The sequence below is a fragment of the Passer montanus genome, unplaced genomic scaffold (genome assembly GCF_014805655.1).
Source record: "Passer montanus isolate IOZ18808 unplaced genomic scaffold, ASM1480565v1 scaffold23, whole genome shotgun sequence".
Lineage (NCBI taxonomy): Eukaryota > Metazoa > Chordata > Aves > Passeriformes > Passeridae > Passer > Passer montanus.
The window spans coordinates 561,414-578,169 of record NW_024366926.1 but is presented as its reverse complement, the minus strand read 5'-3'; the positions used below and the strand labels follow the sequence as shown (position 1 = coordinate 578,169).

Sequence of the window (16,756 nt, the reverse complement as noted above, 5' to 3'; positions counted from 1 at the left end):
TTCTTAAGACTAGAGGTCATGAACAAGTATACCATATAAGAATAAATTTGATATGCTGCTGAGTTTAAATCTTAAAAGCCGTGAGTTTTTTCCACATTATTCCCATGTAGTAAATCTGGAGACAAGTAATGAGCTTTTGGCATCTCTCCCAGGACTAAAGGTATACTTTTTAATTTTAGAAGCTGTACCTGAAGAGATGCTATGCTTATTCTATGACAAGCTGTAAATTTAGGTTATGACAAGGAGTGAAACAAAATTATTTTTTCTTGACATTTTCCCTTATAAAGGAAAAAACTTCAATAACTGATGCACAAATGTTGGTGATATACTTAAGTATCATTCTAATACCTAAATCTTATGTGCAGGTAATTGAAGCATACCATTCCATATATTTTGTATCAAGATTTCTACAGCAGTGTCTCCTCTTTGAAATCTGAACATCCAGGAATTTTTTTCTGCCTTATTTTTTCCTATGCTTTAGTAGGGAAGTAGAGATTTTTTTATATTGTGTCAAAAGCCTGGTGGAGGAATTGTTTTCTGTTCAGTACCATTATTTTACTGCAGAGCTTGCCCCTGCATTTGCATTGATTTATGCACATCTGAGTAACAGATACCACATACAGCAACGACCTCACTCTGTATTTAGTGGAGCTGTGAAGAGATGTGCTGAAGAAAGCATGAAGTCCTGAGCTATGCCAGAATGAGTTTTAATCTATTAAAGCATGTTGGACTTTTATATGCCTCTAAAAAGTAGAGGCAGCTTTCTTCTACTACTACTAGCTATGGTAAGGCAGCAAAAGTTATTTTACACATTGCACAGTCAAGAATTCCCGGCTCACTGCACACGTCAGTGAAGGGATCCAGCGAGGCCCCAGCCCCCAGTACAACTTTTCCTCCATGTTCCATACATTTAGAGTTGTTATACAGTTTCATGAAAGCCTGTTTTAACAAGCAAGATATACTGTACTGTACTGTATATATGAACAGCTCTTTAAGATAACTAGAATTGTACAGACCATATAAATAGTCATTATCAGCTACATTTTTGGCTGACTTTCTGCGGACCAAATAGTGCTTACTGTAAGAGTAATCAAGCTGTACCCTTTAGAGTTTTATAGATTGAGGGATACAAGGAAAAAAATTCTCTCCAGCCTAGAGTGTGGCTCCATCTATTCCCCTCCATTTTCCACATCAGGAGACACAGCGAAGCACTGGTTATATAAACAAAATCATGGTCCTGTCTAAGTGAGGGAGAGATCAAGTCCCAACAGTCAGTTTCAGGACTTGCGCTACCTTTGTGAGACTGACTTCAGTTGTGCTGAGCCTGAACGTTTCCACCCCTTCCAAGCCCTAAGAATGCAAAGTGTGAGTGCTGTGGGGCAGAGGCTTTCTCTCGACACGTGTTGGTCCCAGAGCAGCACTCGAATCCTGAGAAAGAAGTGTGGCTTTTCCCAGAGCACAGCTCAGGAAAACCAGCGATTCTCACACGCGAGGATTCCACTGCAGCTGCATTTGTATTCCTCTTCTCCTAAGGCACCTTGCCAACCAGAATTTTTTCCATCTTTGTTTCTACTCCACCCCACCATTAATAAATATTATCCGAGGCTGATGAGTGCAAGTTCTTGATTGATGGTAGAATAAAAGGCAAGGTTATATTCACAAGTACCGAGAGCGGTAGAAAACTTTAAATCATAAAAGTGACCAGCCATGCTCAGCTGGATACAAAAAAGTGTGACTTCTGCCTTCCTAACTGCATAAAAAAGAACCATGCATTATAGCACTATCATAGACAAATACTTCATATCTATTAATGAAATAAATCATTACCTTCCCAAATAAAGTACCTTTGTGAATAAGAGGTCATTCTTTGCTAAAGATATGCCAATGGAGCTCTTTTCCAAGAGATGCTCCAAGGAGCCTGAGGTTATATTTCCTGCTGATCACTGTACTGCACTTGTGATTGAGAAAGAGAAGCTTCCCATTTAAAGTAACTTGAAATAAATGAGCTTTAAATAGTGACAGATAAAGAATGTTGCATCCTGTGCAGTTGGCTATACAGAAATTATTTCAAATGTAGATTTGTGTTCCAGATGTAGGAATTAGAAGACAGATCTTTTTACCTTAAATTTGAACAAGTCTCCACTGAAAATCATATTATTTTCTAGAATAATTTCCAAAACAGCATTGCTTGTGAATATTGCTTATAATTTTTTAAGCGTAGGAACTTTCTTAACCAGAACATATGTAATGCACTCATTGCTCATTACAGAACTGGAATTCCTTACAGGTCAAAAAAATAATGCATTCTATTTAAAAGACAGCTGTGGAAATATGTAAACAGTAAAACTGAAAAGGTTTCAAATATGCTGCACCAAAGGTGTCAAAACATGTTTCAAAGCCCTTAAATAATACAGGACCTTCAGTGTGATTCTCAGAAATGCTTTGGAAATCAGGACTTGGTGCTATGCTAAAGAAGCACCTACACATTCTTTCTGTCCTAAACATCTTTGGGAAACCAGTTCTTGTGTGTGGATGTTTAAATAATCATGGTAGTAATTAAGACTGAGCAGAGAAAGTGCTATGCTGAAACAAACCAGTGGGTCTGTACTGTTTTAGTCTGTTTCAAGGAAAAATGCAAGAAACCCTGTAGTGAACCATTAACAAGATGCATGTCAAAAGGGGTGGGGAAAATGTAAGCCCAGTCAGCTAGTGAGGGACTTAGGTATGAATGCTTATTTTTTTAAAAATTATTTTTACCCTATCTAATATTACTCTGAATGGTGCCATTGCACACAGAAATATCTGTTTAAAATCCTAGTAGAACATGGGCATCATCTAAGATATCTATCTTTTGATATCTTAGTAGTCACAAGTTCAGCTAGTTAATTTTATTTTCTTTACCTTATTTTTTTTTGCCTTGATATTTCTTCTGATGTTGAAATGAGAGATAAACAAGAATGCCAATTTTTTTCCTCTTTTGTCACTGTTTTGTACACCTCCATCATACCCACTCTTTCTCAGACCCCAAAAACTGTCCTTTCCTCTGCACAGGAGTATCAGTCTAGGAATTTAGTATGTGACAGAGTAATCAGTGCACAAACTGCTATTCCAGCTATTTGCATAAAATTGGGGTGTTAATACTGATGTCAGTATAATGAACACTGTCTTATTGTATTGTATTCTGTTGTATTCTATTCTGTTCTCTCATAGAATTTTGTTTTGGTTTGTTTGGATTCTAGCTGGACACTTAGCCAAGGTTTCTCTAAGCTCTCCACTAACTATTAGAATATTTTTCCTGCTCATTTCAAGCTTAATATGTATGGCAGTAGTTAAGATGATTTCCTATAGAATGAGCAATTTTGTATTTGTCACTAATTAACTTAATTTTCCATGATTCTCCTATTCAGTTACTTGATAAGATCAGTTGGGAGATCCTGAAATTCTTTTCCAAACTTGTGCCTGTGCAGCCAAACCTACAGCAGAGACAAAACATGGTACCTCTACTGGGAACCTGTAGCCTTTAGATGGTCCTATCATCCTATCCAAAACATCCAGTGTCAGAAATATTTTAAGTCATCTGAACTAGAATTTTCTTTGTGCATACATTCCACAGAATCGCCTGATGGTGAATGGCTGAGTTTGGAAGGCACCTCTGGAGGGCACCTGGTCCAACCCCCCTGCTCAAACAGGGACTCTCACAGCCAATTTCCCACACAATTTCCAAGTATCTCCAGTGATGGAGACTCCACAACTCTCTGAGCAACCTGTGCTAGTGCTTGGTCACTCTCCAAGTGAAAAAGTCTTTTCTGATGTTCAGATGCTTAAATAAGCATCCAGAATGCACAACCCAAATATCATTCTATGGAAATATGGAAATAAATAGCCAGCAGTTTAAAACTGAATTTGTAGACAGAGGAAATACTTCTGCAAAATTATTACACGTCACAATGCCATAAAACTTGTTCAGGTTACTCTTCCCCCTTTCTTAGGGGAAATCTAGATCAGCTAGAAAGGAAAAAAACCCCACCTTTTCTGCCTGCAATAAACTGGCAGCTTGATGAAGATAAACCTTCAGCAAGCTGCTTTTGGCAGGTTCATGCTTCAGGAATTCTCAAGGACTATTGCTTAATCTTGTGGAAGATCTTTGAAGGCTGTTACATAAAATAATAGCAAATTGTACTGTATTTTCCTGTAACATATCATCTCTGGGCTTACTTCTTTTTCTGAGAAAAAAAGAAATCTCATTATTTTTCCCACTGATAATACAGCAGAGAATCAGGCCTTTAATTTAAAAATCAAAATTTTTCTTTTTGCCCCTGACTTTTAACTCTTTGTTTGGTTTGCATGGTTTTTTTCAGGCCTTTAGTCCCTGAAGAATGCAAAAGAACAGCTCAGCCTGCACAGATACTGACATCTGAATGTTCAAGGCACTGTCGGAACGGGCACTGCACTCCCACAGGAAAATGCTGCTGTAATCAAGGCTGGGAAGGAGAGTTCTGCAGAACTGGTTTGTATACAGATTCACAGCAACAAGTGAAAAAAGCAGTGACATGTCATAATTGGCTTTTAATTAGTTGCTCAGAGAAATTTTCAGTATATGTTGACCAATATATTGGCCTTCAGTTGTGAGGCCACATTAGAAAATACTGATTTCATGAGCTGCAGGAGAACAATAAATCTTTAGATTAATGCAACTGCTAAACATCTAATGCATTGTGAGCCAGTGCAGAATGCAATTGATAACATAAATATGACAAAAATATTATTGTTTTTTCCACCAAGATTTTCAAATGAAAGGAAATGCAGTCACTACATGTCCTGTGTTTGGACATTCACCTTCCACTTTCAGTATTATCACTGTCAGTGTCAAAGAGAGGTGACTTGGCAGGAAAGATGGTAAAGAAGAACTTCAGGTCTCCATTGCATCTTTTGCACTTCTCTAATTTAATGCATAGGTTTTAGTTTTGGTACGTTCTTGCTTTTGATCCTACCAAATGAAATGGCTCCAGTTTGTTGAAGAGAATTCTCTGTACGACATATCACAAAACAGCAAATAATCAATGTTATTGTGATCCATTATTACAGTGATTTCATCAAGTCTCATCTTGTTGCTTTCGCTTTTAAAAGTCACTTGGAAAAGTGACATTGACTGAGCTAAGATGATGGGTGTGCCAGCCAAGGGATGAGGTGAATAAGCCTAGAGTGTCACAGCTGTGCCATCCCTGTCTCCGAGGCTGTGGCTCTGTCTGAGCTGTGTCATTTTGGCCAGTGCAGATGTTCCAGAGCCAGCCTGGGTACCAGGAGATGTTATTACAAAGATTTTATTCCTCAGCATCAGCAGAGTCCCCTGACTTGGTGTATTTGGCCAGCGAGTTTGACCAGATGCCCCCACAAAGAGATGTTGATATTGTGGCAGTAGAACTCAAAGAAATAGGAAGGATTAAGGGAAAACAAGGATCCCACAATGGATCATGGATAATTCAGGTTGGAAGGGCACTTAGGAGGGCCCTGGTGAAGCAGGGTCAGCTGTGAAGTCCTTATAGGCTGGAGTGTAAATTTCAGCAACCTCCAGGTTTTTGGTGATGAGCAGAAGTGACTTGGGAAAGAAATGAAATTAATAAAGCAGTAATAAAGTATCTTACTGACAAGGATTCATGAGATGACCATCTACAACCCAGCAATGAAGGCAGTTAGAGAAATGGATGAGCTAATCTGGCCAAATATCCCAACTTCAATTGTCCTCACTTTCCAGAGCCATCCTGCATTTAGAGAATGAGGTTCATTCCACAGCCTTTGTCCAAGTGGAACTTAAAAGTAAAAAATGCTTCCAACATGAACATAAACAGGTCTTGAATTACCTGTTTTGTTTTAAAAATCACAGCTTTATGATAGATGATTTGATGGACACAATGAGCAAGAAAGCCACAGAAAATATGCAGGCTAAGGATCTTCCTTCCCTGTATCCCACATGACAGTTAACAGGGATGGTCTAAGTTGAACCACAAGCTACTATTATAGTTTAACAAAGAAAAATTACCTTACAAGGTATGAGTTTCCTTTTCATGTAGTTAAGAAACTCCTGGATAGAATCAAGAAAACCTGCATTTCTGTAGAGTAGTATAAATATCCATAAATCCATATTAAAGTTCATTGCAATAGATGACATTAAGCAGCATAACACCTGCAGAAAAAGATACATTATATACATTATACATATCACAGTCCTGTGACTACCCCAGAAGAAAATACTTCCACACCTAAAGTTATTGATTATTCATCTTGCTAACACTGGCTACAATTTAAAATAGGAGCTATATTTGAAAGACTGAAGCAATCTGATTAACCTAGAATTCTATAGATAAATCATCAGGCATCCACTAAAGAGAGGGGAAAACTTTGAAACTCATATAACTAATAAAAATGGTTGAAGAAAACACCCTGGCTCTTTCTTCTCCAAAAGGAATTTTGGTCCCAGCATTAAGTGATTCAAGAGCCAAAGGAGTGCATTGGGTGCACTGCTCAGGTGTAGTATGCTTTGCCAAGGCACGTGTGTAGTGCAGAACTCTGAGTATACAAAGGATTTTGCCTGAGATTCCAAAATGAAACCTGAATAAGGGAATTGGACATTTCAAAAAAAAATCTGTTATTTGAGTTTATCAGTCTTTCCCAGAAAATGTCCTCACAGATATACAAAATTACTTCCTCCCCATAATATTCTAAAACTTTAGAAAATATGCTTTCAACACTCCTCACATTTCACCCTTTCTATGTTGTTTTTAATTTATATGCTTTATCACTACAAGGTTAGAAAAGCTCTAAATGAATGTGTACTGTATCTTTTCTTGGTTTGTGATGGCCTAAACAAATTAGAAAATCGCTGTTTTTTTCTCCCACAGCAAAATGTGACCCAGCCTGTCGACATGGAGGTGTCTGTGTAAGGCCCAACAAATGCTTATGTAAAAAAGGCTATCTCGGCCCCCAGTGTGAACAAGTGGACAGAAACATCCGAAGAGTGACAAGGGCAGGTATTCTGGATCAGATCCTAGACATGACATCCTATTTGCTGGATCTAACCAGCTACATTGTATAGTTTCTGGGACTATTTGGAAATTCCACTTTCAACGGGCATTTGTTTTGAATCCTGTCATTTTTGAAAGACTGTTATCCTGCAACAAACACCGGTGATTTGATTTACTTTATTAATTTAAGTGTAATATCCACCAATGTGCAGAATAATCCCCTGTATGTGTGTAAATATTCCTGCAATATGTGCACACATACACACGCAGCCGCTATCACAAATACGGTTTTGCAGAGAGTGGAATCTTTTTTAATATTTATTTCTTCATGAGAAATAGTTTACGAAGCAATTCCACTGTAAAACACATTTCTGTCAAAGGACTTTCCTGGTGTCTTAATGGATTCTTTGACATCCCAGAAATCTCATTCCTGTACCTATCTGATTATAGCAGTGAGAAAGCAGTTTCCAAACATCGCTGTATAAACTGCTGGACTTAATAAAATCCAGTTGTAACAGTTTCTGAGGTAAACTGAACTCCATCATGAGACAATATTTCAGAACTGCTTAATGCATTCCTATCTAGGCAATTCATTGTAAGACTGTAACCTTCACTTTCATCAATGTAACTCTATTACAGAATGTTATTTCTTTATCTAGCATAGATGCAAAAATCTGGTTATCGCAGCTTAATATCAAGATTGTTTCAAGTGTTTAATAATTAAATTATATTCGCATATTTCAAAACCAGTCATCCTAGAAGGTCTGCTTTTTATCATATATTTTATTTAACGATGGGCACTGGGTTCATGTTACATATTTATATTATTTTATTTTATTTTTATAATATAGACATCACCCAGATGAGACAGCTTTACCATGTCCTGTAAAATACTAAAGTTACATTTTTCACCAAGGTAATTGGAAAGACTGGTAAAGAGAGAGCAAACACACACACACACTTCAGTGTGTTGTGGATCTAATCTAGAAATGTACCCTTGTGTCAACTTTGTGTTCATATACACCGGATGAGGACAAAAAAAGCAAATGCCCACTATCCACAATAAAATTGCAGCGTGTGTTCCAAGTGTCCCTGAAGTGATTTTCACTGTAGCAGGACAGTGCAGGAGGTGATACACAGGCAGACTCTGCCCATGCCACACTGAAAGGGGCGTCCGGGGCGAGGGCTCGCATGAGCACAGGCTGCCTGTGCATCGTGGCACGTGTACAAAACCTACAGCAGCTCCTGCCCCATGCAGTTCTAAGGGTTCCTTGGAGAGCCAACAGAAAACCAGGTCTTTGTAAATGTATCAGTAAATGTGGTGTATGTGCTGTAGCCAGGTTTTCTGAGGTATTAATTAATTAGATGTATCTGCAGAACTGGTGCCCTCTTATCTCTGGCTCTCCTGGCAGTTTCTTTGTTCACTGCTTACCAACTATCAGGTTTCTTTTGCACTACCTGCAAACTACCTACTGCAGCTTTTACAAAATCTTGCCTAAGAAAAGAAAGCAGAGCAGCCCCAGTGTGCACATCCTGTGGTCCTTAGAAGCAGCTGCTCATGCATCAAAGATTGACAACACTTTAGCCAAACAGATCTAAAAGACTTTCACCATGTTACATTCCAGTAGTAAAATCATCTCTCCAGGGCAGCAGCATACAACAAATTTTCCTTTATAGAAATTTGTCAGTGTTCATTTAGTGAGTATTAAATCTGAAATTACAGCATAACTGATACTTGCATTTCTGTGTCTCACACATTCCAGCTCCGAGGAACAGACAATTAATTACATTTGCCTTCCATATATGTTTGCCTGGGTTTCGAGTGACCTCATGCCCAATGGAAATTGGTTGAGAAATCTTGGTTAAGTGCTCAGAGAACAATGGTCTGCATTAAAAAGTGCATGCATAATTTTGCACAATGTAGATTCAACTGACAGTCCATTGAAAGACATCTTGGGATTAAATGAGCATGAAGACCAAATTGCCCTCTCACCCCAGAAAAGGGTGGTCCCTTATAGTCACACGAACACTTCATTGGCTAAGCAGTGTGACCAATCTTAAAATGAACCCTGTGGTAGCATCTGTAGGTTAATAGCAGCTCTTTGTCTCCGCTGCTTTCTGCCTTTAGTCTTTTCCCTGAATTCCATCACAAAAAGTTCTACAATTAAAAAATGTCCTGACAACCATTTTTGTAAATTGACCTTAGCATCTAATCTTTCCTTATTCAACGTGGGTGACAAAAATGTGAACTTCTCATGAATGAGCCAGCTGTCTAAATCTGTCACATAGCACGGTTTTATTACACTCTTCATAATCAGCAAGGCAAGAAAGTCGCTGAAGTATTTTAGCAACGTTTAAATATCTGACAGAGATAACATCTTTAACACTTTCTTCAATGAAATATATTTAAAAATAAACCCAACTTTAATTCTACTGTGACACGTTGTTTTCAACAACCAGCTGGGGAGATGTGATAGCTCTTTTCTCACTGCTTAGTGCCTTAAAAAATACCACAGATGGCACCTAAAATGGAGGTTCACAATAATATATACATGCCACAGTCATGCAGAGAACAGAAAACAATGATCTTGGAGTTTTGATCGTAATAATAACGAAAATTTAGTTTACTAGTTAAATCTGAAAATAAAAATCCAGTAAGAGCTAAGAATTAAATCCAGGCCTCATTCAAATCAACAGCAAAAACTCACATCGACTGTGCTGCACCCAGAAAATCTATTCCAAATTTAAGCAAAATTTAAGCAAAATTCTTTAGTTTGTTTTATTTTAAAAAAAAATCTGCTCTGAGTCATTCCTTAAAAAATTCAAAATGAAGAAATAATCTAAATGAAGGTTTGAGGAAGAGGGAGATAGTTTGTGAAACTGTTTTGATTCATTTTTAAATCATCTTTTATATTGTGTGAAAGCAGGCATCTGCATTAAGCCCACATGTTCATAGGAAGTCCCAGTGGAAAAGAAGTATTCTCATAAAAAAAAAAAAGAAAGAAAAAAAATCCTAGCTGCTTATTTATCAAAAGAAATTATACTATTAAAAAGAGTGAGCAAACCCCAGGCCTAGCCACCCAAGATGCTGATATAAAAAAGGGCAACTGCAGTAATTGCCCTGAGAATTGGCATACAAAAAAAAAAAAGAAAAAAAAAAAGAAAAAGGAAAAAAAAGGGGTCTGTAGAAAGCCTGTTGCCAGTTAGGTCATTCTGCAGCCATTCTCACACAACCTCCGAGAGTGTCCCAGAATAAAACTGAGCTTATAAATGAAACTAGATAAATGAGGCAATTAGATAAGGGCCTCCAGAAGGGATCTTATGTATGTGTTCAAGTTGTCTCTGTCTCTGTGTCTCTCTCTCCTAATCTTTTATTCCATTCATTTATTCGGAGATACTGCCTCTCTGTTCCCAACACATTGTACATTCTTTCAGCCTTTCTGCTGCTGAAGGAGAACAAACCTACCTGTTGCAAGAAACATGACTCTCCTTGATGCCTGCTAGTGTTAAACCCCTGCTTTCTTATTTTGGGACAGAAAACTCATCTTTCTCTTTTTACATGCCTCTGGTCAGAAAGAAGGCATATTACAGGAATATAAGGAGAAACATCTTTACTCCACAGATAAGTAGGGAGACAAAAAGATGTTATGCAAAATCAGCTCCAAATCATTTCACTCCATTTCAGAAAAACAGTAAACTCATTTTTCTACTGCGCCCCATAAGAAATACTAACTCAAAGCCTCCCCTTCTGAGAATAAATTTCTTCTGTTAACAGACAGGGACTCAGATCCAAACCCTTTTTACCTTTAAATCCTCACACATTATTCTATTTCATGCCAAGTGTAAGTTAGGTATAAATAAGAATATAAATTCTGTGTCACTGACAAGACCCCTCTGTTTATCTCCTTCTTTCACTCACTTGTCCACATTTGGTTTTGCAGCTTCTTCCTTTCTAGACCCACAGAAAACATCAGCAATCTCTGGTTGCTGCAGGTGCTTATTAATTTTGGAAGTGCCTGACAGATGTGTGCATCAACATCTTTCCAGCAGGCTGAGATTTTTATCTTTTGGTCATTGCACAGAATGTTGCTATTTTATAGTGATTTCTAGCTAGCACTGTCCTAGCTGGGAATTTACAGTCCAGGAGTAGCAGCCTCACACAGCTCAGGCACAAACAAACTAAAGCTGCAGGAAGGCAGAAATCACTTCAGTCACTGTGCTTATCACAAATTTACCCATTGCAATCCAGTAATCATGTGCCTTAACTGAAAACCAGAATGATAGCCCTGGCATGATGAAATTTAGCTTTTCAGTGCACATTTTCTCTAACTTGGCTTGAGAAACAAGGCCCTTTTCCTGTAAAATTACGCAAAATGGAGACACTGAAAATATGAACAAGTAATATCACAGGTGTAAAGTTGCACTCTGGTGAAAATGAGTTTTCATACATCTAATTCTAATTGCATCCATGAAATAGGCATTTATAAGATTAGTTCTACGTGGAAAAAACAAGTCCAAAGACAGCCTGTTGTGCTAATTTCTCCTTAATCATGTTCATTCTTAAAAGACATTCATGCATTTTAATTTACTATCCTTTAGATTATCTGTGTATCACTTTAATTAGTAATTTTGCCATTTTGATCTTCTATCCAACTTAAAAGGTGTCCTTTGTCTTGGAAAAAAAACAGAAGGAAGCCAAGGGGTAAATAAAAACTAATTATTTTCAATTTGCAATATTTAAAAAAATAAAATGTAACATACGCATAAAAAATGCTGCCAATCCTTTAAATTTATTTCAATTCAAATTTGCAGAAAATTTGTACCAAATAATCTGCGTTCTGGCTACAAAAACCTGATAAATAAATATTTCCCTAAGTAGTTTCAGGACAAAATGTTTCAGAAACAGTAAAAAAAAAATAAGACTGTTTTGCTGAAAAGTTTGTTGTTTTCAACAACAGAGTTATTCAGTGAAATAAGGCACATACTTTTTGGGATATAGGTGTGAAACAGCAGAAGCCACCTGAAAGCTTAGTACAGGATTACTTTAATCTTTGAGGGCGTGACTCCAAGCCCATTGATGTCAATTGATAATCTCCTGTTGACTTCATTAGTTACAGGATTAAGTCCTTAAAAGATATCCACTTAGCTGGCAGAAGATCTTAACTTCAGACATCAGTGCACACATGACCTCTCCGTGTCTGCATCTGCAGCAGTACACCCATGTTTTGTGGAATAAGAGTGCAGCCCCAGCCCTGCAGGGAGCCCTACAGAGCTTTCCAATCCCTCTGGCTTTCCTTATAGGTGTTGCCAGCATTTACACAAAATCTGCCTGACTTCTCAATGCCTTTTAAATGTCCAGCCATCAGCTGATGTGAAAGCAGAGTGAGTCTCCTGCTTCCCTGAGCTCTCAGTACTCAGAAAGTATCATCTAGTGATCATTCTATGCCACAGACATTCACAAACACTTAATATTCTGGTTTATATGCAAATTATTTGTGTCTTTGCCTATTCTCTACTGCACACAGACAGGCTTCCATAAATGAAATTGTCAGACTTTCTTGCACAGACAGCAAGCATTACTTTACAGACATCACATTACTGGAGAAAAGATTTACTTCTACTGATAAAAAACAACTTTCCATCTGTTTCACACTACCAAGAGGGTCCAGGGTATCATATAGTAAAGGTCCTTCTATGGTCTACGAGATTTTCTTATTTATTTTCATTTTGTGATGAAGTGAAAAATATTTAAAGTGAATAACTGCTTAAATTTCCAGGAAATTTCAGAAAGGCAGCATCAGCTAAAGCATGTGAATATACACAGTGGCAGTGCTCACAGTATTCTTGGAAAGAAGGCAGAGAGAGTTGGCTGGTTTGGAGACAGGTTTTTTATGTAGGATACATTTTACAGTAGGACAAAAGGCTGTTTTGCATCACAAGGCAGTAACAAACAACCCCATTTTCTGAATTTTCCTAGGAGGAGCTGCTAAAAAGAAAATGTTCTAGGCACTCAGAACTGGTGTGCAGAATGACCTTAATTCATATCAAGGCATACTGAGACCAGAAACCACCTGGTATTAAGTCACCAGATGTAGCTTGTAGTGGTCTCCATTAGTACCAGGAGCAGTAACCCTACCCTGTGAATTATCCAAAAATGCTATTAGCTGTCCCCTACAAAATATACTGCAGAATTAAAACTTCAATTCCCCTTTGAGAACAATTAGATTGTAATGGGAGCCAAGCAAAAAAGGAAATAAAAAACTTCTGTCACTTGAGAACATTACTGTAGTGGCATTCCCCTGTTCAACTAGTTTTATTTCATAGTAGCTATCAGGTACTGTATGTACATTTGAAATGTGGGAAAATAGCTTAGAAAATATCACTCAAACTAGGTTTAAGTATCTTCTGTAAACTGAATTCTACTACTAAGCATATACAAGCACCAATCTAGCTGGGAGCACACAAGTAATTTTAAGCATATGAGCCTCACTGAAGTCATGTGCTTAACATTATTAATGTAATTAATGTTTTCTTGGTTACAAGTCTTTGCAAATCTACCTACACAGACTCTCTATGCATGATGTGCATTTCCTTTTAGGGAGACAGCAGGACTGAAGTTCCTAATAAGAGAATTCAGTTGCTGTCTGTCACAAATTCTGTATAACCTGAAATAATTGCATCTTTGTGCCTCCACTTCCCATACAAAAATTAGTGAAATCAATCCTTGTAAAAGCGCTTTGAGCTCTTCAAATGAAAAGTGCTATAAAAACTACAAATTATTATTATATTATTGAACACCATGTATGTATACACACTATTATGTAATATATAATATATGTATAATGCATATAAATTCTAACAAATGTATTTGTGTAATATCTGAGAAATGGAACAGTTGTATCTGGAAGTGATAAATACATAGAGTTGGATTTATTGTTAATCTGTGGATTTAATGATTTTTTTTTTAGACAAAAGGATGTTTAAGTGTATAATTGCTTTTCTTAATTTAATATATTTATGTAAATGCATGCCTGAAGTTCTGATTAGATAGTTATTCTGTGTCCCTTAAGCTAATAAAATATATTAAACTTTATCTTACTATATAAGGTACACCTGCTGCTTTAATTTGTTTTTAATATTTTTATGACCAAATGCATAATTTAAAGTTCATTAAATTTTAATATTAATCATCTCTTTGATCTTTGCAGTAAAAGAAAAACGCCAGCCTTTTATATATGCTTTGAAATGTACACTAGTTTTATTTATATAAATTCTAAGATGCTTTCATAAAATGTGACTGAACACTGCTATTATTTTTGGAATGGGAAGTTTGGAATGGCGTTCCCTGGACAGAAAATGAAGACATCCATGTTGAAAAGATACCTGTTGCATGGCAAGTGGACATGCAGCTGGAGCAAGGGGACAGGCTTTGGAAGTACAGATATCTTGGAGAATTCATTCAACAACAGAGGGAGAAATATTGAGGTCTTTTTTTTGTTATTTCATATCTTCAGAGGAGCATGTCATCAAATCAACGTGTGTTAAATCCAGAGGTACCATTTCCAGTGGTTTAAATGAGGGCCATAAAACATGGATGCAGTGTGGAATTCTTTCCTTTTCTGCCCATCCTAAGTAACAGGTTCTGTTCCATTGAACTCAGCACCTGAGCACACGCATGGGAGCAGGGCCAGCTCCAGAGATCAGCCCCGTGGTTTATGATACAAGAGAACAGTTAATCAACACTACACTTCAATGCAAGCTACACTTGCATCTGGGACAGCAAAAACCAGTTGGGACAGGGAGCTCTAAAGAGCCAAGGGCTTCTTCATACACTAAGTTTGCTTTGGTAATGTGAAATGCTGTTGAATTAGTCGTGCACATTTAACTTACCTAAAGTCTTTAGCCTGTCCTGTGTTTATTTCTTAAACTAAAGAATGAAGCATTACCAACTCTACGATATTGATGTTATCTCTACGTGTCAGACTGAAGCCAAAATAACCTTGAAATTTTCATGAAATTGTTTTTCCATTTTTCAGCTAGCTATACCATTAGTGATACGGGCTGGTGGCCAGCCAGAGAACTAGGATCCAAGGAAAATTTGAACTTCACCCAAATTTGAGGATATTTGGAAACTGTATTTTATTTCAGCTTTTCTATGAATAAATACAGCAGTTGCAGCAATGTTCTTTTAAACACATTTTCTTGAAAATTTTCTTCATTTGAAGAACTGCTCAGAACAAGAAAACAGCTGAGAGATGGCAAATAAATAATGAAGAAATCCATGAGGATTGTTTTGATTTTTTAGTGGGACCTATATATTCATGTAGATAGTAAAAAGAATTCTGTGGGTTTTGTACATAATTACAATAAATACAGTGCAGCGTGTAGTTCTGGTGACATCATGAGTCACTGAGTTTATTCTTGTAATTTATTAAGACACTATGAAAACCCACTGACATATTTATAAGCCTTGGAATTAACAGCTACCTTTCATTCCTTTTACAACACATAAGACATGAATTTTACATAGAGAACTGTATAAACTCAGCTCTGTACAGCAGGTCTGTAATTCCACCTAGAGCTTCTGATGGTATCCCAAACCTGAAGGACCAAATTCTCAATCTGCTTTTGGATTTACCAAAGGAGTATCCTTGGCCTCTTGAACGAGGATTGTGTGGTTTGCCAAAAGCCATCAGAACTTTCAGAAGGAATTAGAAGACTAAATGCACAATTCAGGAGCATTTCATGTTAGTAATAAGGTTACTAGTAATATATTTGAGTAAGTATTTAATTACTATTCCCAAAATATATACTTTGTCCTCTTTTTATTGCCTCCTTTTTATTTCCACATACAGCTCTGTTCCTTAAGCCCTTGGTTCTTTGTTTTCTTATAGATATGTTGCTTCTCCCTTCTATTGCACTAGATTCAGTACATATTTACAAGAGTTTCAAGGGACTGATTATGGCACAAGTGCTTTTTTTCTGTTTTACTTTAATGAAAGCACTAAGTAATGGATCAGCCCCTGGTTTAACTGTAAATTAAAAATGCACCACAAGTAAGTAGGGTAGAATCTTTAGGATGCCAAAGAATCATTTCGGCCTATGTGGTTGGATTTATTTATTTTGGGGGAAGGGTTGGTTTGAGTCACATTTGATGACATGTCTACGGATGACATATGTCTCTGGCAGAGCTGGGCAAAGTGGGACATAGCTTTGGTTTGGGAAACCTCACTCAACAGTGGCTTCCTTGTTTGCTTGTTTTGGGGTGGTTTCTGGGGGTTTTTTAAGTTCTTTTTTTGTTTATTTTTTTTGTCTTTCAGAGCTAGGACTACACCTGGATTTTGCATGAATTCCACAATTTTGGGCTAAAACAGTTGAATGAATGGCTCTAACACTGGTTGAGCATTCAATATTCAAAATTCAGATATTGTCAATGTTTCAGTCATCTTCAACTGCTGCTTATATTTGTGCTTCCATTAGCACAAATTCACTGATATCAGTGCTGTCAGAAGGCAAATCAGGCTAAGCAGTGGTTTTTCCTTTTCAATAATTTTTCACTTTAAATGCATTTCACTTAGAAGTCTCTGTCACATTGTCCCACAATGAAACAGGTGTCATTATCCTAGCACAGTTTGCTCCAGTTGCACACACTGGAGCCACTCCTACATGTCTCACCTTTCACCATGCACATCTGATTACTCAGATGTAGGCTGGGGGAGGGAATGTGGGAGCAGTAT

At 37.3% G+C, this 16,756-nt stretch overlaps 1 protein-coding gene across 1 annotated transcript in view; it reads left to right on the top strand.

Annotated features, from left to right (window-relative positions):
• The window catches only part of LOC120502815 (hedgehog interacting protein), a 75,789-nt gene extending 61,571 nt beyond the window's left edge, over nt 1–14,218 (top strand). Inside the window, exons 12-13 of the mRNA XM_039710680.1 lie at nt 4,359–4,507; nt 6,897–14,218. Of these exons, the coding sequence (XP_039566614.1) occupies nt 4,359–4,507; nt 6,897–7,090 (343 nt within the window). The 3' untranslated portion in view covers nt 7,091–14,218. The remainder of the gene's footprint in view (nt 1–4,358; nt 4,508–6,896) is intronic.
• The last annotated feature ends 2,538 nt before the right edge of the window (nt 14,219–16,756 follow it).